At 41.1% G+C, this 21,364-nt stretch overlaps 1 protein-coding gene across 3 annotated transcripts in view; it reads right to left on the reverse strand.

Annotated features, from left to right (window-relative positions):
* Positions 1-697: 697 nt before the first annotated feature.
* Positions 698-21,364, reverse strand: part of MRTFB (myocardin related transcription factor B) — a 139,954-nt gene continuing 119,287 nt past the window's right edge. For all 3 annotated transcript variants that reach the window (XM_084818661.1, XM_084818660.1, XM_084818662.1), the window contains 9 exons: positions 20,626-20,769; positions 16,770-17,017; positions 14,944-15,097; positions 9,332-10,354; positions 7,144-7,290; positions 5,525-5,680; positions 4,318-4,455; positions 3,220-3,280; positions 698-2,501 (listed from right to left, as the gene is read on the reverse strand). In XM_084818661.1, coding sequence (XP_084674787.1) covers positions 1,966-2,501; positions 3,220-3,280; positions 4,318-4,455; positions 5,525-5,680; positions 7,144-7,290; positions 9,332-10,354; positions 14,944-15,097; positions 16,770-17,017; positions 20,626-20,769 — 2,607 coding nt within the window. In that variant the 3' untranslated portion in view covers positions 698-1,965. The remainder of the gene's footprint in view (positions 2,502-3,219; positions 3,281-4,317; positions 4,456-5,524; positions 5,681-7,143; positions 7,291-9,331; positions 10,355-14,943; positions 15,098-16,769; positions 17,018-20,625; positions 20,770-21,364) is intronic.

Below are 21,364 nucleotides of genomic sequence, written 5' to 3' on the forward strand. Positions count from 1 at the left end.
CTATGTTCCTATCAGCTGTGGATACTGGGAGGGGAATCCATGGACCACTAAAATGCACACATACAACGTGCACTGAAGATTCCTTCCTTTGGCACCTTTTTGGCAGGGCCAATCTGTCTTGCTAGATTGGGGAGAAGGAGCATGACAATCATTTACATACCTTTATTTGTTCACTTAGAATCTTTTAGAAGTGGGAAATCCAGAGATTTTAAAAATATCTTGGGGCAGAATCCAAAGGGGTGCTTATGACTCTGCCAATTCCCTTGCACCCCACCGATTCTGCTGTGCAAGTGGGACCCACCACTTGTGCAACATGATTTAGTACTTCCCACAGGAAGCCCTGAAACAAGCGGAAACGCTCATTTCTTGATTGGGACAGCTCAGCAGAGTTCCCTTCTGTGAGCTCCACCAACCTGCCCCATTCCAGAAATGAGTGTTTGTGCTTGTTTCCAGTTGCCCTGGATGCACTACATCTTCCTTCCGCAAGCAGTGGGTCCCACTTGCAGACGGGAATTGGTGAGGTGCAAGGCAATTGGCGGAGGTGTAAGGGCCCGCTGGATTTTACCCTTGGAGTTGAACATTGGTGTTGTAGCTTTATCATTCACAGTATTCTTAAATTTTAAGTTTCAGACCTCACTTAAAAGAAATTTCTAATTCTGAATTTGGATCTGGGGACATGGATTTTTCTGTTAATTTTAAAAGTTTTAACATTAATTTAGTGTCTATGAGCTGGACTCAAAGAACTGTGAGCTAAAGCAAATCAGCCATGAGCACTGCTCCATAAACACGGTGCTATAGTAAGCAGAAAAACTTATCTGTGTTTAATTTCTCTTTTCTCATGAAATGTTATAGCACGAAGTATAAAGTCGCCCCTTCTGCAAAAGGAAAATGCTTTCTGCATGTGGAAGGGCACTTTTGGATCCAAATGAAAACTTAGGAACAGTAGTAAAACTGATTGTAAGCAAGCAAATAACTGTTTGAAAATACCTATTGTCACCATATAGATAATAATTGATGTTTCCAAAACATGTGACCTATTACATTTTTTTTCTATATGCACCACTGCACTTCCTATTTCCTCTGGATGCAAATTAAACAGGGCTGAGTCCTGATTAAAGAAATCTCAGTTGACTACTCGTAAGTTTTAGTTGATTACTTAATCAATTAATTGATTAACTCTGCATAAGTCTGCCTATGAGAAAAAACAACAGTTGCTAAGGAAAAAAGTACACTTCCCTTGTTTTGAGATGATGCACATTTACGTTGCAGCAGGCAACCTCTCAGAAGAGGCATTACCCTTTCTCACACACAGGAGGAAGAGGCATCCCCAAGATGGTGCTTTCTATCTAAAGCTTTAGTAAGTACTTGTATTAAAACCTAATTTTTAAAAATCTGATGCCAAATTTTTTAGTCTATCACGTTTTTGTCAAGTCATCTAACTGATTCAATAACTAAATGTTGCAGCCTTAAAATTAAGTATTAGCTCAAACTTTTAAACAGAGAGAACAGGGGGAGAAAGAGACCTTTTATAGTCATGAACAAATCCAAATATAGTCAACTTCAACCATTTTATACAATCCCCTCAGGGTTTTTTTTGACTCAGCCAGAGCTTTCACAATGCAGCTTAAGCTTGACTCAGGCTGTCTACAGTCAAGTGCAGTGATATTATGTCTTTGCTCAAATACATTTTGTTTTCCTCTTTACAATGAACTAAGATCCAATTTCTATTCCCTCCCCTTTAAATGCTTGCCAGTGATAACTTTTCATAGGGTTACAAAACCATCTTCTTATGCTTTTATCTTAGTGGAACATAGTAAATCATTTTTTGTTTTTACGACCTATGATTAAAAAAAAATCATCCCTAAAGATCATTTTAAAAATAATCCTGGAAACAAGGATAGTGAAACAATGGACCTATGCTGTAAATGGATCTTTAGAAACCATGGTCAAGTAGGCTTTGCCTTCTCAGTTAATCTCCCAGTGTAGATCCTGTGTATCAAGAAAATCTGCTGAAAACATACTTGGAGTAATTGAGTTGAGAGGAGTTAATCCTGATGACGTGTTTGGCATGGTAATGTCTAACCACTCCATGTTGTCTAAATTTGTGTCCGGAAGGTCAAGAGATAAACAAGGATTAGAAGTAATGAATTGGGAATCAGATGTTTCCATAGGTGATTGCGAGTGATCTAGTATGCCAGAGTGATTAAGGAGGTCATTTGGAAGGTCCTCAATGAGAGAGAAAGGCTCTCTGTCCTCGCTATTGCTCGGCAGCTGAGGCATTCCGTTCCCTGAAGGTAGAGTTCCTTCTAAGAAGGCTTCTAGTTGGTTCTCCGAACATAAAGAGAAATTGCTTGTTGGTTCTAAGGAGAGAGGGGGGGCCATTTGGACTTGTGGTGGTGGACGAGACACCACTGTGTTCACTGGCATTGTGGTGATGTTGGCAGTAACTGGTCTCATTTTGGAAATCAAAGAAGGTTCTTCCTTGGTAGGCATGGAAATCTCTGTTTGCATAAAAGGCAATGACAGATAAATCAGTAAGATATTTTTTTATTGCAGAAAGAGTAAACAAAAAAAATTTCTCTGCTCACTTGGATGCATTATTTTAGTAAGGTATTTAAGTTTTGGACACACTGAATTCACATTACTTTTAAGGTTTGTGTAGTTTGATATACAAAGAGGTTATCAAGCCGACATCTGGACAACTGTGTCAGTGTGACTATAGACATATATTGTATAACTTATACTACACAAACGAGTCACATTGCCACTCCTTGACACACTGTCTGCCATCTTTTTGTTTCAGTGAATCAGTTACTTGAATCAACTAAGGTAGCCATTAAGACTCCTTGCGAGACTTTCAACAGCTTGGTTCACAGACTATTGCAATGATCGAAGGACAAAAGATACCTGAGCATAATACAATATATTGTAAACCCCTGCTCATTAACAAACCATCAGTAAAAGGTTAGAGATGAGGACTTTGCCAATCTGATGCAATGAAAGGTTTTCTGCACAGTTACAATCACATTGAGAATGAGCTGCTGTTCACTGCTGAATAATGAAGAACTCAGTAACTAACACAAGTTGTAAAAGGCATCCATTTATTCTGTATCTCACTCCCTATGATGCCCAAAGCAATCTCTCTTTAAGATGCTGGACTAAACAGAAAAAGGAATAGGAATCTCCCTCTATCATGTACTCCATTTCAATCTAACTCACCTCCACTCTTAATGAGGATTTCAAAGAGGTCATCCATCTGCTGGCTGTGTGCACTGGAAATCTGTAACAGAGAATTATTCTTTATTTTATCACACAAACCTTTCCCTAAAGTGTGAGGATGATTCATTTTCTGCACTACGTCAGGATCACAATGGGGACTGTGTTTGTATGGCTGCAGTACACCTGATGTTTGTACTTAACATAGGGATACCGGAGATCCCGTTTGCTCCTGAAGAACCAAAGGTCTGGTACATATTTAAATTAGTACAAATGTATACTAGCCAAACAGGCAGGATTTTGCAGATTTGGGATATGTTTTTAAAGGAATAATCCAATTAAGGCTGGAGTCCTGTACATATTTATCTGGGAATAAGCCCCACTGAATTCAGTTAGAATAAATATTCATAGAATTGCGCTGAAAGAGAATTAGTAGCTACCCCTCTAGAAATTAAGATAATCAGAATTTTCTGTCAGGTATGGAGGTGTGTTCTATACAATGGCAGGCATGAGAAGAATTTACTATTGCCCAGCTGGCAGATATCACCACAGAGAAGAACCTGTGGCCGTCTTGGATTCCAACTCCCATCAGCCCCAGCCAGCATGGCCAATGGTCAGGGATGAAGGGAATTATAGTTCAACAACACTTGGTGGACCACAGATTCCCATATCTGATATACCAGAACACCACACTAAACGACTGCTCAAAGTACAGGGAGAATCTTCATTCATTACAGTAGGCATGATGCAGAAAAGAAGGATAGGAAATTTCCCTCTTGCTGAGATATAATTCAGTTCAGGGCTTTACATGCCAGTAATATGATCTTGGATTGATTTGAACAGCTAGCTGACAACCAATGAGGACAGCCCATCAGAGGATAGGGTGGTATGGAAACTCACAGCCTGCTAAAGGTGGCAAGAAATCCATAAAGGTGGAAGAATTTTGAGCGAGACAGAACTGAGGTAGAAAAACTGAGGGGATCATGTCCCCCTTAACCTCCTGACAGCTGCTCCTGTTGATCAATACACAAACTAGGACATGATTATTTCGCGAGGAATAGCTACATCAGGTCAGTGGTTGCATTTCTGTGTACATCCTACCTCTCGTTGAGAAGCCTGCAAGCTGCGAGTCTGTTTGATGGCTTCTTCATAGCGTGGGGGGTCTTTTGTCTTGGTTACTGAATTGCTGAACAACGTCTGCTGTAAAATGTACTGCTGGGATTGAGATGGGGAGGTAGGCTGCATGAAACAATGGCAAACCGTCAACAAAGCGTTCTTGAATGGCATTTCTAGAGATCCATATCACATTCTTTTTTTCCCTTTAGAACAATAATGTCTTGTATGTTATCACAATAATGCAGTGGAAAGGAAATCCATACATAAAGAGCCATTTCCCGTCACATGGCTGAGCAGCAAGTGTAGCCTAATGCAGGGACAGGAAACCTCCAGCCCATAGGGCACTGGCCTGCAGACTACACTCCTCAGCCTGCATCCCCGATCCAACTAGACTTGAAAAAAGCCTTCCATCAGAGCCAGTAGGCAGTTTTTTTCAAGGCAAACTGCTGCATGAAGGGGTTGATTTGGACAGTGGGTTGCAGCAGGGGAGGGTTAACACATTGCCTCCTCCCATGCTGTAATTAGGCTTTTAAAAAGCCTCCTGCTGGAGCCAATGGGAAGCTTTTCCCAAGTCTTATTGCTGTGAAGGTGGAGGGTGGCAGCATCTTTGTATATATGGTATGTGTGAGTGTGTATGTATAATGAGTATAAATATATGTGTATGAGTGTGTGCATTATGTGTGAGTATGGGTATGGTGTGTGTTTGTGCATTAGAAAGAGACAGAGGGAATGAATGGGTGTTTTATGTGCATGGAAATGAGTGTGTGTGTGTGTGTGTGTAATGTGTGAGATGTGTGTGTGTGTACTGTATGCCTATGAATCCATATGCGTTGCGTGTTTACAAAAGAGTGTGCTTTGACTCCCTCCATTTTTTGTAGGAGGGGTATCCACCTCTAGCATGTAGCCCCCAAAAGGTTAGCCACAAGGGAATGCAGACCTCCAGCAAAAAAGGCTTCCCCATCCCTGACTTAGTGCATTACAATTCAAAGGTTTCTGACCCTACCCTATCTGGAAGATGTCTTGAGATCAAAAGTTTAGGTCAAGGAGAGGGAGTGCCTCCTTGCTTGTCCAAAATTCTAGAAGGTTCTATGCTGCAGCCTCTGAGTACACATAGTGCCCTAAATACATTATAAAAGCCACAATGTAACCATCTTTTCATAGCCCATCTTTGTTTTTGGAGAACAAAATATACCTTTTGAGGAGCATTGGGCCCATTTTGCACCAAGGGCATCTGGTTCCCTGAGTGAACTGTGGCATTTGGTGCCTGATTAAACAAAGCTTGCTGTAGCGTTGTTACAGACTGATTCTGATAGGAAAACACTGTATTTGGTGAGGTAGGAGGAAATACCTGTAAAAACCAAACACATTTACTTAAAACTCATGTAAGATACTTTTAAGGCCCCAGTGCCCAATATCACTGAACCAGAGAGAGTCCAAATGGTTTCTTTAACAAGTTACGTTTTAGTCAGCCTTCAAAAAGTGTTCAAAGATGGGGCACACATGAACCCCCCTGGATCGAAATAAACAGGAAACAGGGAACAGGCAATACGATTTTAATATGGTCCTAGCAGTCTACCCCACTTCATATTGTGGGTAGTCATATACTGCACCAGCTATAGCTTATGAGCAGTCTTCAAGGGCAACCTCACATGGTATGTGCTGCAGTCGTGCAGCCTGAAATTTTCAAGAACATGGATGAGGGTTGCCTCATCTGGTCTCTCCAGATCAGAGCTGCATCCAGCTCTGCATTAAAATGTATTGCTGTTTTTATTGTTGTTGTTGTTGTTATTATTATTATTATTATTTACAAAGTGCTTAACATTGCTGGGTGTGCATGCTGGTGTATAGTGGTTGTGATAGTAAGACTGAACCCAGACTTGGCTCCCTGGCTCACCTTAGGGCATCTAACTGCCCACTTCTTCTGTAGGTTCCCATGTACAGCTGGCCCCAGTATTAGAAGCAAAGTTGACCCCGGTATCATGCAAGGGCCTGGAAAAGAGTGGCCTGTTGAATGCCCTAAGGTGAGGCATGGAGAACCCTTTTAGAGGAATGGCCATGTTGAGATACAGCAAGTTCAGAATGACAGCAAAGCACTGAACAAGGAGGGAGCATACATGGGAGGTCACTTCACACCCTGCTCTGCTCATGCCAGATAGAGGGTTACAGCCATAGATTTTGTCTTGTTGTTTTGCAGTAACAATATACCAAGAGCTTCTCCTGAATACGTTCCAGTAAAGTGCATGAGATTTGTGGTCTTCTGCATTTCCTATAGAATAAAAGTTGTTCACTGAAAAATTATTCCTGTCCAATGAACCACAAATTAATGCCAACTGAGAAAGAAATAAAGAACTGTCTTCTGTATCAAAATGTTAAAGAGGGTTCAGAGAATGAACTGCTATGTAATTTAATTTAGCATAGCTATATTCAGAAGAAACAAAATCAGGTCATAGATCACAAGTTCTCACTGCAGATATATTAGCAAAAATGAACCAGGATTGTTTTCCTACTCAAAAGAATGCAGTGGGGTATACCACTTTCACTATTGCAAGGTGATATCTATTCAAGCGTTTGGAGTGCATTAAGGTTATAATTATTCTAATAGTTTTATATGGAAAAATTCAAACCTAAACTTAATCATCAAAACAGAAAAATGCAGTATTAAGTTCTGCATCCTACTCCATGCTATATCCTACTTTACAGAAGATAACATACTTCTAGAGCACATGGGTGATTTTACAAGCCATGAAGCAAAAAATTAAATAGTTTCAGCTAAAGTATTCGATTAATTTGTACTTATATATATTCGCCAACCTTTCTGTTTTGTGGGGTATGACCAAGCGGATGCTGTGGGGAAGCATTTTGATTGGGCCCTGAAGTGTGCATCTGTGATACTTTCTGGGCCAAACTAGAAGAAGCAGATACTTGTGCCATGGTTGGAATTCCAGCTTGTGATTGAGCCTAAAGGAAGAAGAAAATGGCTTGATTTCAGTTGGTACAGAACATAGTTGCTTCAACATCAAGAAGTCTCAGAACCATTGTTTTCCAACAGCTCCACAAACAGATCGCTTACATAAATTAATAAATCCAGGACCATCACAATTCCTTTTTAGAAATTCTATTGTTAAAGTCTTCGGCACATAGCTGGGCATATAGCTATAAGGAATGTGGTGGGTTAGCAAGTTCACAGCCCATGAGCTATACCTGTCATCTGGTAGTGGTATGAGTAGGCAGGCAGATGTGTCATGACTACTCTGGCTGCCACTGGCTTACTTTCTATGATCTCACAATGGACCTTTGCCACTGCTGACCAGGTAGCTGAACGCAAAGGGGAAATGTTAGAATTTTAGTTATATGATAACTATATTAAAAATATTGGTAAGTGAAAGTTCACTATCCTTTTCTGCATGCCAAGTGATTGCACATGACATCTTGTTAATGTGGATGAGCTAAAAAGTTTTGGAGCTTTTTCACAGGCAAATGGCACTTGTTGCTTATATATGCAATACATCCCCCTCAGAGGTTTGACTGTAGGGGATATAATTCCCCATTGAACTGTGCACATCTATTTTGGCCTGACACAGGGAACATATGGCTACTTAATACTGAATCAGACCATTGGTCTATGTTGACTGCCAGCAGCTTTCCTGCTAAGACCTTTCTCGGCCTGACTAGCACAGATCCTTTTAACTCATTCTGAAAGGCATGGGACTTTCTGTATGCAAAGTGTGCACTACCACTTCATTACTGCTTCTCCCTTAATATGCCGAGATGCACCTTTTAGGAATAAGGGAAACTAGCAGTACAGCCAAAAGCACACACCTTTTATTATGCACACCTGACAGAAGTGTCTATCAGCCCAAGCTGCGCATGTCATATTGCCCATTAATCCTGCCCCAGAGAAATTGTGGGAGGGAGAGTGCTTAGGCAAACCCAAGTCTGTTTGGAATAATCCTTCTGAAGTGATGATATCACTTACCTGAATTCATCTGTTCCAGCTCCAGTCCGGCAAGGATATATTGGGAGAGTTCAAAAAGTTGTGCTTGTGTCCCCACCGGTTTCCCACACTACAAGAATGTGTAATTTCTTTGAAATTGTTTGAATTTGTACATGTGAAACATCTCATTTCCTTCATTAGTTTATTCACATGTGAATTTCCCACATATTATATGGTAGGCCGTTTATAAGGACCATCATAATTATAGTAATAAAAGTTTGTTCTATTATTTAGCAATCTAAGGGCACAATCCTATGCATGTTTAGACAGAGAAAAGGCCTACAAGTCCCAGCATTCCCAAGCCAGCATGGCTTGGGAATGCTGGGACATGTAGGCCTTTTCTCTGTCTAAACATGCATAGGATTGTGCTCTAATTCTGTGAGCCACTAATTCTGTGTATTGAAGCCGCAAAGTCACAACACCCCCTGCAATGGTAACGGGGCCTGACCCTAGCAGCAAGCATGGCCTTTGCTGCTACCTTACATAAGATCCAAAGGGCCATGGCAGTCACCATAAATCCTTCGTGTACAATTTTACATCCAGATAAAGAAAGTAGCATTTAAGACTTTTCACTTGCACCTAAGGTCCATGGCCTCATCCTACTTACTACACCTAGGATATTAATTTAGTTGCAGTAATGGAAACCTGTTTCGATAGATAGATAGATAGATAGATAGATAGATAGATAGATAGATAGATAGATAGATACAAATGTTTCCTTAGAATTGGGCTGCCCAGGCTTGCCTGCATATCTGTCAAAGAACTGCTAAGCTATGATTTCAGCTGTTTCATTGCTAGAATGCAAAATCTCTCCGTCCCTACAAGATGTTATTTACAGATTTCTTCTTTGTTGTCCATCCATGTAGTTAAGAAATAAAGTTAGTATTTTACAGTCACTGAAGCTAAAAAAGTAAATTTCCTTTGACAATCAAAGTGTCAGTGAACAGGTTACCCACATTATAATCAGCTGATTCAAATAACTGAAGATTGAGAAACCTTCCATACCTGTACCTGAATACTGCCCACAGGTAGTTGCACTGAAGTGCCTGAATTTGGACCCTGGAGAGACAGTGGTAGTAGCAGCTGTGCTGTTCCTTGTGCAGTAAGTAGAGCTTGAGGCTGGGCAACAACAGCAGTTTGTGGCTGTCTCTGTGAACTTACGTAGAACTGAGATATGACATTTTGTGGTTCAGCTTTGGCCAAGGGTACTTCCTGCTTGATAACAATAGCCTTTTTGGCAACTAGATTCTGGACATCCACTGACACTGGTTGTCCTAAAGAACAGTTGGCTTCAGATACTGATGGTCTTGCATCAGAGCAATCTGCTAAAGTGCCTTCCTCTTTGACAGCAGGACTGATATGTTTCTGATTCAAAGGCAGTGCTGGATTAGTGGGGGCTTGGGATTGTTGCTGATGACCCCGCTTTTCAACCTCAAGCTGCATTTTCAGCACCTCCACAAGTTTCTGCTCTTGTTCCAGTTTTCGTTTGAGCTCTTCAATCTGCTTCTCCTTTTCTTGAAGTTTACGGTCCTTTTCTGCTGCATCAAACTCCACGCCTGACACGCTTCCACTGCTGTGGCTGTCTTCATTTGTCGTCACCCTCAGAGGTGATGTACTGGGGAACTGTGATGGGGACATCATGGTCATAATTTCTGTCAAAGTATCTGCCATGTTGGTGTCATCGGTGCTGAGACTGGACTGTTCTGAAGGAGTTGGGGAAATGGGCAAAGGGGAGCCAATGCATTCCATGTGTGTCGATTTGCTGCCATTTCCAACAGATGTTGTTTCTGAAGAAAAGCTGGGAACTGAACTAACTACCGGTTTATGTAATGTAGCAACAGGGAATACTGCAGCCACTTCCCCAGGATTACTGGTACCATTAGTGGAAGGAGTACCTGCCAGTGTATTACTTGTGCTGACAGAATTATAGTTAAGATCTTGATAGGGTTTCAGACGCTCAATAAGATCCATTTTAGTTCCAGACACTGGCAGTCCTCTTAGCTTTAGTTCCATTTTCAGTTCAGCTACCTGAGATTTAAAAACAACAAGTCAAACAGTCAGCAATAGTGGAAAAGAGGACAACAAGTTATCTAGACAACTCTGAACCAGATGGCTCATTCTGCACACAGGAGCTCTTATCATCATCATCATCATCATCATCATCAATAAAATGCATAAAATTAGACATATTAGGGAGGAATGTAAAGTAAATGGGAAAGTGGGTCAGTTGGGAAAAGCCAAGGTGAACAGATTTGTTTTGAGGTATTGCTTGAATGTAAAAACAGAGGAAAACAGTTGGATGTCAAGCAGAAGAGTAGTCCAGTGATATGGAGCTGCAAGGGAAAAGAGACACAGGCACGGAATCGAGAGAGCAATCTTAGGTTTAAATGGTAGACTGGTACCTGCAGAGTGAAAGTTCCAAAGCGAAGCATACAGAGGAAGAAAAAAAGACAGATATAGAGCAAGACTAAAGATACATTTGAAGGGAAGAAGAGGGGAAGAAGAGAGAGGGAGCCATCAAAGAGAACAACAGAAAGGAGGAGTACGAGTGTAAATTATCAAACAAGAAACAACAATGCATATGTGAGGTCTCTGCATGCAGAAGTTTTTCGAGTTCACTGTTGCGTTTGATCACCTCTATGTACATATCTGTACGATCCTCTCCTGCATGTGCAGAGCTGCCACTGATTGCAGTTGACAGGCAAAACTTTGTGCCTATACTGGGACACTTATGGGGCTCTGGATTGGGGTAACCAATTTAATTTACATTGCTTTTTGAAGGAAGAATTTATTTTCTAACATATTGGGTATACATTATATATTTGCATCTTGTGCATAAAAGCATTTTTGTATTAATTATGTCATTTTGCTTAGTAGAAGACTAAGAAATAAAACTGAGAACCCCTGATTTAATTGTTGAAACGTTACACTGAAACTCCTGAAACCAAGAAGTCACCTCAAGTGTAACAGTTATAAAAGACAGGCATTTAATCAGTATAAATGTAACAATTTAGGTGTCAGGGTGGACACTGAGCCCATAGTATCCCCGAGTAGTTCCGATTCTGAGGTGGAGCAGCCGCTCCTGGGAGAGGAGTGTGCTCATCCTTCCCAGGGCCAACAGCTGGCACAGATTCCTCCCACTGGTATTCCTGACATAGATAGGGGTCCTGGGAGTGAGAGAGCGCGGGAGGAGGGCTTGCTGGACATGCGATGCCGACGCAGGGAGCGGCGCCAAATGGAGGGCGCGGAAAGGAGGCGTAGTGCCTGGTTAGCGCGCAAGCAACAGTTGCGTCCAGAGGATCCAAGGGAAAAGGGGAGGGACTCTCCCTAGCCCATAGGTTCAGGGTCTGCCAGTGATTCTCCTTCAAATGGGGACCAACTGTTCCAACTGAGGGCATAGGTATTCTGCTGCTCATAGCTAGTCGCTAATAGTAGAGTTGTTAAGTTGTAAAAAAGGAATAAAGCTTTGAAAAGAATCCCTTTGTCTGTGTCTGGACTTGGCTACTGGATTAGACTGAAAGAGGCCGTCAAGGAGCCCTTGACATTAGGAATTTAATATTTGAAGTCAGGCATGTAGGCCATAATCCAGCAAAAAATGAATGCATTAATTTACACAGCTGACTATGGAAGTGTGAAGAATTGATTCAAACTTGCACAGGTAATCTCTGCAGTTTCATCACTGACAATGTTAACAAGGATCATGGCCATTAAAAAAAAAAGGTTATTAAAGCCTGTTTTTCATGCTTTCCACTTTTGTAGAAACTGAAAATCTGTTAGTTAGCTTCCATTCCAAGACACAGAATACATTGTTCACTAGAGGTCTCTCTTCTTCCATACTAGAAGGGCTACGGCAAGTATTATTTTCATGAACACTGAATATAAGAAAAGTATTATTTACATGAACACTGAATAGAAGAAAAGAATGAGCCTGATAGCACCTTAGAAACTAACACTTTATTACTTTTAAAATATAAGATCTTGTCAGCTGCAGTCTACTTCTTCAGGCGCAGAAGTATTAATAGGCAAGCACTTGAAGACAGTTTTCAGAATTATAATTTACTACATTTTTATCTGGCTTTTCTTCCAAGGAATTCAAGTTAGCACGGTCGGTGTCCTCCCATTACATGTATCCCCACAACCACCCCTGTGACATATAACAAGCTGAAAGGTAGCAACTGACCCAAGTGAGCTTCATGACTAAACAGGGAACTGAACCTAGGCCTCTGTAGTCTGAGTCCAATAATCTACCCACTACATCAATAATCTATCCCTCAGCTTGTTCGTTATGTGGAATTTGCTTTTATAAAAGGGGAAGGCCTTTACAATGCAAACCACAGTATCAGAGAAGCAGTATCTAAGGTTGTTGTCAACCAAACTCTAACATGAATTACAAGTACGTCTTCATTAATGCTCTTTCATTAATACTCTTTCTAGTAACTGGAGAAGACACGCTTTCATCAGCTAACGGCAGCCACAGAAAAGGCCTTACTTGGACTGACTTCCAGCAGCTTCAGCATTTGATAAGCTAATTGTGCACATCTGCTGCCCCACAGTGGATGAGGTTTATGGCATGCCATTACCACACATTTAAAAGTTATAAATGCTCTGCTCTGTTCTCTACCACCCCAATTATCCTCCAGAACAGGCTTGTTTCAGAACCATTCTTAGGTCTGCAACAGAAGGCAAGGCAAGGTCAAAGTTTTTTTCCCTCTGGGTTTTTAAATAGGTTTATGTCCATTTAATCTTTTTTCCCATAAACATAACATAGTCAAATCTATGTAGACACCAATGCAATCTGTTGACAAGGTGTAATACAAAATTTATTAAGGAAGGATAGATTCAAGAACAATGGAGATAGTTGCTAGCTTTATTTGGGCCTATGACAATATTATCGGGGTTAATAAATGAGTACAATTAATTTAGGTTTACTACAGTTTCTGCTTTCAATAGTCCCCTAGCAACTATTGTTTCCCAATCACCTACACAGGATAGCCAAAACTTGCATGGAGATGTTCTAGAAGTTCAAAATACTCTGTTCAGTGTTTCTGCCATGATAGTTGCTCGTTCTTCCTTCCTGAACACCAGAAGCTTCTTTTGGTTGGACAAAAGGGAATGAGTTTGACAACACGTGTTGTCTCAGTGGTCATTCCACTAACACAATCACTTCAGCTAAAAAGTTTTTCCACCAGCCCACAGTTAGTAAGTGTTGCTTTATTTTACTAATAAATTCTTATACCCTACCATAGGTTGATTTCCATCTCAGTGAATAGTAACTAGATCTGGGAGGAAGATTCAGCAGAACGAACGCCATCTACTGCGTGGATACAACTGCTATGGCTATAAGGGCCTTCCTTTTGGTTTAGGCCTGGCTATATTTCTGTTCTCACTGATCAGCATATGAATGTCTATCTTTTGGAAAACTGCCATAAAACTTCACAGTGATATAAATTAAAGTTCAGCTATGCTTTGCTGCAAATCTGCAATTTATGTTCTTTTCTTGATATTTGTGCATGTAGAAACCATCCTAGGACTGAGCTGAAATTGCCAGGAGCAGGCACTTTTCACAAGCTGCAAAAAGTATTCTCACACACACACACACACACACTGTCAGGGTTGGATCTAAGCCCAGAGATCCCTAACGCAGTTCTGATTCTGAGGAAGAGATAGAAACCGCGGGAGAGGAACCAGTGCGCTGTTCAGAGGAGCAGCCAGGAGGAGAGCCCCTCCCGGTACACATTCCTGAGAGTGATAGTGACCCTGGTAGGGAGAGGGAGGTGCAACAGCAGTTTCTGGATGCTAGGCACCGGTGCAGTGTCAAGTGGGAGACGGTGGGCGCTGAGAGGAGGCGCTCAGCCCGCTTGGCGTGACGGCAACAGCAGCGCCCTGATGCCCCACAGGAAAGGGGTGGACTCTCTCCTCCTAGCCCATAAGTACAGAGGTTTCCCGCCTTCCCCTCCAAACGGAGATCAACTGATTCCTAAGGTTAGAACCCCTGAGTGGGCAGCTCTCTTAAGTCTCACTCGTAGGATCAAGCAATTAGCACCTGTAAGCATCATTAGGTTGAATGGAAATAAAGCCTTGGAAAAGAGCCCTATTGTCTACCTGTTGATTCTGGCTACCTGAGGATTTCAGAAGGCAGCAGGGGCGACCTCCCGACACACACGGTGGCAACTTTGAGGGGGGGATGGTGAGTGGGGGTGAAACTGTCAGAGTGAGGACACACTTCCTGCCTTCACTCTGAATTGGGGTTTGTGACACTGTCACATTATCAAATCTGACTGACTACATGGCAATGTCACAAACCAAATTTGAAGGGAGGAAACATTACCCTCACTCTGAAATGGCTTTGTGCTATCGTCATACAGCCAGTTCTGATTGGCTGTGTAGCAGCATAACATGATCATGCTGATTATATGATCCCTGACTGGCTGGGATACCATAGTCAGGAAGAAGATAGCACTGAAGCATCAGCCAACTGTGTTTGTAAACAGGCTGCAAATAGCAAAGTAAGCAAAGGGGGTGGGGTGGGTTAGGGAACATTTCAGGCTCCCTGAAAGCACTACTTTCTGGTTAAAAAATGTTCACTTATGAAATGTCAGTGCAGCACTTATTTTTACCTTTAAGTCATCCAAGCTAGAAGGCAGAGGTCCTGGTTTTCTGTTGGAAATATTACTGTTCTGTCTTGGCGTGCTGGCTACTGCTGAAGATATGCTATTGCTCAAAGCATTCAGTGGTGCATTCCCAGTGTTTCCCTGTTTGTCACTCACTGGCCTTCAAGGAAAAAAGACATTAAAACTCAAAAGCAACATTTCTCTCTTACATTACTTTCTTTTAATATGTATTGCCTTGAATCTTAGGTAATTTTCCGTTTAATATGAAGCTTTTTATGTATTCTACACAAAGTCAATGAATCTAAAAACACACCAACCATGTTGTTTGGGGTTTTTAGGTATTTTATTATGTTAATATAAAAAACATGGTATAGGCTGATATTTAAAATGCGGGAGGGAACTCTTATTGAAATGAAGTAAGAATTTATAAAGCACTTTGTGCACTATATCCAACAACAGGTTTCCCATGGGCTAAACGGCAATGTGGAACCAGTCAACCCCACATTTCACCATGCAAAAAGGTATGTATGAAATGGCTTTGCATTTCCTGGAAAAGGAAAATCTGGCAGTCTCTAACAGGATAATAACTACCGCCAGTTTATCAGAGGAGCAGACAAATGCCACTGAAACAGCCGTTCTTGAGATTTTTCACAATGGCCCCATAGCAGGAATGTGCCCAACAGCCACAATGTAGGGCTTGCAATGTGAAATATGTACTTGTACAATACATGTTTAACAAGAGCAACTGTGTAGACTAGATGAAAATGTGTAACCCTTTACCTCTGGTGGTAAGGACTGGCAGCCCAATCCTACAGGTGCCTGCAAAGGACTGCTGCTTCAATAGTGCTTGCACCAGAGAAGGATTCCTGGGAGGTATATTCTGGCCCAAACTAAATGAGACATTAATTGCGGGAATGAAACTAAGGTGCACTTTTTTGTGCCTGGAGAAGCCTAAGCAGACTCAGGACCATGCGGGTGGTGACTTTAACCCTTTCTCTCCCTGCCACAAACCTCACAAAAACTGCCTCTCCCAAGCTGCTATTTGCTTTTCAAGGGACGCCTCCATTGCCATCAATAGGAAGGAACTTCCTTTGAAATGCAAATGGCAGCTTGGAAGAGGCCATTTTTATGAGGAGTGTGGCAGAGAGAGAAAGAGTTAAACTCACCTGTCACATGGTCCCAAGGCTGTTATTTACACAACAAAAAAGTGCAAGTACTGAACTCACACAATTAACACCATTTCTAGTTTGGCCTTCAGTCTGTTTGGACTATGGAGTTTGATACTTGGTACTCATTCTGGGTGCAAGCAGAGGAGCTGTTCCTAGTCCTGTATATATGGATAGAACTTTGGTTCGTATCGTCATGTGCCCATCTGACTCATGCAAGCTTTGATAAATGCTGTTGCACTGGCCTGAGCTACTGCAATGGGTGTGTGTGTGTGGTGGGGGTGAAGCAAAAGCATCTGATCCTATCCATTTTTGTCTTGTATAGCAGAGCATACAACTGGGCTTTATGTCATCTCTCTCATTAATCAGATCAACCCAGTTTATAGTGTGCATTAAAAAAACATATGGGGTTGCAGCCCCTGCTTGTTGAATTGGGCTTCTTTTACTTCCAAATCTTCAGGGCTACAGTGAAGCATGACAGGTCCTGCCTTCCTCAATTGCCTGACTTACAATTGAAATCGTCCATAGTCCAGAAACCTGCTCCACCTCCAAACTCACTGCAACTTCCAGAAGACCAAGGTGGGCAATTGCAGTTGAGATTTTTCCCTACTGAAAACCACCCCCTTCTCTCTCAGAAAAAAAAAAAATTGGCAAAGCTTCACATACTTGAGTGGTGCAGGAAGAATCGCCTGGTAGTTGTAGTGTTGCTGCTGCTGGCTCAGGATCTGTAGTTGCAAAAAAAGCTGCTGTTGCTGTAGCAAGCGAGCATAGTTGGAGTCCATCTGTGGCTCATTCTTCTCACCTTTCTGATCAGGTGGGATGTACTGATGGTACTTCAGCTTCTTCACTCTGGGCTTTGGTTCTTTGCATTTCTTGCTCCGAGGCTTGTCATTTGGGTTCTTGGGTTGGGGCTGCTATTCACAGACAGAAAGTAAAAACTATGGTTGGATCCAAAGATGAATCTACATCCAAAGCTGTTGTTCGCTACAAGCACTAGTAGGGATTTTCCTTCTGCGTATGGTTCTTTGGATTCAAATCAGATAAGTTGTGAAGTGCCTTGAGACACATTAAATCTGACTACAATACAAGGGGATATAAAGCATGCAAAAGAAGAAGCTAGTTATCATGAACACGCTCTGGGACTTGACAATGGGGCTCTTATGGTATCTTGTTTGCAAATTGTGGTTGTTTTGAAACTGATGGACTGCCTTTCCAAAGAAAAGCTCTGCCCAAAGTAACATACAAAGCAATGGTTTAAATCCAAGTAACAACAGCCACATGTTCTTAGTCAAAGAAAAAAAAAACCTACCTGTGTACTCCACTTACTCCTATTCAGCAGAACCTTTACTACTAGTAGTATTACTGTTATATATTTTATTTAAGAGAGTTGGCCACCATTGTTCATGCCCTGGTAACTTCCTGTTTGAATTACTGTAATTTGCTTTTTGTTGGGCTATCTTTGAAAACTGTTCAGCATGTTAACAGGTGCTAGCCACACATAATATATTATACCATTTATGATAGCTTCTCCAGCTTTCAGTCTGAGTTGCTGCTCAAAGTGTCAGTATTGACCTTTAAATCACTAAAAGGACTGGGACCCGGATAGTTAAGGAACCTCCTCTTTTGCATTCAAGAAGAAGATTGCAAGCTTCCGTGTTGCATTTGAAATTAACTACAGTTCCCCATTATGACAGAAATCAGGTTAGTTTGGTTAGTTCAAACAAGCCAGGATCATACCGTGGTTTCAGATCCTGGCTTGTTCACCAACTTAATGAGGATTCCCTGAGTTCAGACATAAACAAAGAACCTTCAGGGTATTTTAAAATCAAAAGCAGAAGGTTTTGATGTTTTCCTCTTGCACGTGAAAGAGGTGGATTGGTGAAGGGAAGCCGCTTGAGCTGAAGGGCTGCTGCAGCTGGTGCACATAATGGGAAATCATGGCTTCCCATTATTTATTTATTTAAAACATTTCTTGGCTGCCTTTCAGGGCAGAAGCCCTCCCAAGGCAGCACTAAAACAAAACAACTAACTTTCCAAATGGCACATCAGTGAGGTGAAGCATTAAAATGCGCCCACACACACACATTACTTCTCTCAGTACTAGTAATAGCAGTATTCTATGTTGGCAAATGACACTGTCTATCCCCAAGCCAGCAATCATCTCTGGCAACTGGTATGGCTCACGGCCCCAGATGGACAGCTGTTTCCCCATGCACATGAAAAGATGCAGTTATGAGGCCCAGTTGAGCATCAAAATGGAAATATGTATCCAGATGTACTTGCATCTCCAATGGATATGCACAAAAGGCTGCTCATCTCTCTTGTTGGATCAGGGCAATTATCATTGAGCATATAAACTTTTTAAACTATTTTATACTGGTATATTTCTTTGACTTTCAACGTATCTATATGAAATGTGGTGAAGAGTCATATTAGCTCAGTTCCTAAACAACATCACTTCTGTTATGCCATAGATGTTCTGAAAGTCTCAAATGTTGGAAAGAGAAGGGGGGAACACAGAATTTTTAAGAAACCATTTGCGTCCCCAAAACAGATTTACAATTATTTCTTATGCTCCTGCCCTAGCAGGAAAACCCCCATTCTGCGAAAGCTTTATGTAATCTGCCCAAAATGTTCAGAAATTAACTTGCACATATCACAACACCATTCATTTCTTTCTACCAAATAAATCAAGAAGGGAAACGGCACAATCAATGTTAAGCTGAGTTGTAACTTGACTAAAGATTGTCTATCTAATTCAGAGAACTTATAGAGAAAGACAAAATTGGTCAGGAAAAAGTATTTAAGGGCTTGTAATAGCCACTCAGGTTTTGACAAGTTGTGTTTGTCTTATCACGCTATTCCTATTTAGATACCAATGCCACATTCTGTGTCTACTGTGAGAGAATTGATGCTTTACAGACAGGCATTACCTTGGACAGATTTTAATGAGCATCCAAAGGGATGTTTCAAACATGACAAATTTTTTTCTAATAATTTGAATGTGCAGACTGTCATCTTACCAGTCTATAATAATGCATACCCTCAGAACAGATAATCATTCATTTCCAATGTAATGGTCAATAATTTTTATGTTGGACTTCATGCCATAACCAAAAATGCAATTCATAGCCCATTACTGCAGTTACAGGAACTTAATTTTTAAGGCTAATTCCTCACAACCACTGCAATGAGCTGATTTAACTTCAGTTAAGAAGTCAAAACAACTATATGACAGGTTTTATGTGCAAGAGCCTAATCAAAACCCCAGCCTCCTATTTATGGCAAAAGTCCAGAAGTCCCCTATCTAACTTCCTTTTGGAGACAACACTGAAACTATATACCTGTACGTACATATGAATGTTTGCTTCCAGCTTCCCAAGGAGGGGGAAAATGGGGATTCCCTTAATACACATGCAGCACATTTCCTGCATGGAATTCCATGTGCATCTCAGAACCATGCAGAGTTCTGGATTGTACTTAATATCTATAGGTATAGATTGGTAGCATTTTACAGATCACCATAACAGGCTCAGTTTGCTTAACACCTGCTGTTAACTATTTTGCTGAACTATCTCTCAAAAGAATGGGAAATTAAGATGACCCCAGTCTGTGGCTTCCTCAGCATTGTGCTGCTGGTGAGCAATAATCCTGTTGAAAGAAATATGATACAGAGACAGCATTTCCTGGCATCTGTTGGGGCAGGAGTATTGGCAGATCAACATCCCTCCTCCCCAAGAACTATCTGTCCCTTCTTAGGAAAAGCTGCCGCACAAGTTTGAAAACTGTTGTCTTAAGAGCTTTAGGTGTTATTTGGTAGTCTTTAAAATCTAACTACTGCAGCAAAAGCTGGCATGGCTTATAAGTGACATCACCATTGTGTCTACTTAACTCAGGGAAGTGTCTTATAAAACGATTTTATAGAACTGGCTGGGGGATGTCTTTTCCTGCATTCCTTTCAAGGCCACTAATCCAATGTGCAGTATAAATAAATCTTAGTTATAGTCTGAAAAATATAAATTCTACAAGAATACTAATAACTAAGGTGCAAGATATTTGTTTTAGGAAGATGCTGAACATCTACTGCAAGTGTCCTCCTCACTCCATCATCATCTCAGCAAATGCACGTTTGGGGACAACACATTTACCAATATTCCTTCTTGGACCAAGTCAAAATGCAAACAACTCTGGATAATTTGGAAATTACTATTTGGTGAAAGCTGTAAATGTACTAAATATTTTTATACAATTATTGCTTATTTTCCTTAATAAATCCCTTCTTTTTAACATACCAGAACTATATTGTGGCAAGAATGTGGGCTGAAAATGAAGATATTAGCCAATAGCAATATGACCATGATTAATCCTCTTTATGATGGCTTACGTGGCAATTAAGCTAATAAAAAGTTTTCCTTACCCATGCAATTTTATTTTTCAAATGACTGTTTCAGAAGATGTCCTTTTTGTTAGGTAAAGCAATATCCATAAACCAAACACATCCAATGCTTTTGTTCTTCCCTACCTTTATTAGTGTTGGCCCACTGCAGTGTTTCACTGCAGCCACGGTATTTGTGGTAAGAGCAGCAGCAGTTGTAGGGCGTGTAGTGTGCTGATCTGTGACAGATGGCTTCAAAAATTCAGGTACTGATGATGGCAATGTAGGATACTGCGAATAAAGGAAAGGATACAAAATGAGAAACTACCACCCAAACATTTTCCAAATTAGGCATCGGCTGTTCTAAGACAATTTATAGCACACACGAATTCCCAATGCGGGTCAGAGCAGTGAAATTCTCCTGAAATTCTGAAGACAACAAATGAAAACAAACTTTCCATTATTTAAAGACAAATCCAGATACATTCATGTTTCAATAGCAGCCTGTGGAATAAAACAATATTTTTCCTTTAAACGTTTGTGCCTTCCCTTTGCTACTGAAAGTATCCAAACATATCAGAGAAAGCCGCTGGAAACAGCATACCAGATAAAGTGAACTCACACTACAGGGCTGAGAGCATTTTGTTGAGGCAGGAGGGATGGGGCAAGTGTCTGGTGGGTAGTGTTTTCCTCCACACTCAAGGTCTGATTTCTCCAGCCTCTCCTGCTGCCAGTTTTCTCTAGGATCAAAGCACTAGGATTGCTGGAAATAACATTCTCACCAACTTACCAGCTACAAGCATATTAGGTACAATCCTATGCCCTTTGAAGAAGTGCTCCAATGTTGGAGCACTCTGAATATCCTATGCTTTGTGGGCAGAGCAGA

This window comes from Heloderma suspectum, chromosome 12, assembly GCF_057233095.1.
Source record: "Heloderma suspectum isolate Gila_16-S chromosome 12, 16-S_ref, whole genome shotgun sequence".
Taxonomy (NCBI): domain Eukaryota; kingdom Metazoa; phylum Chordata; class Lepidosauria; order Squamata; family Helodermatidae; genus Heloderma; species Heloderma suspectum.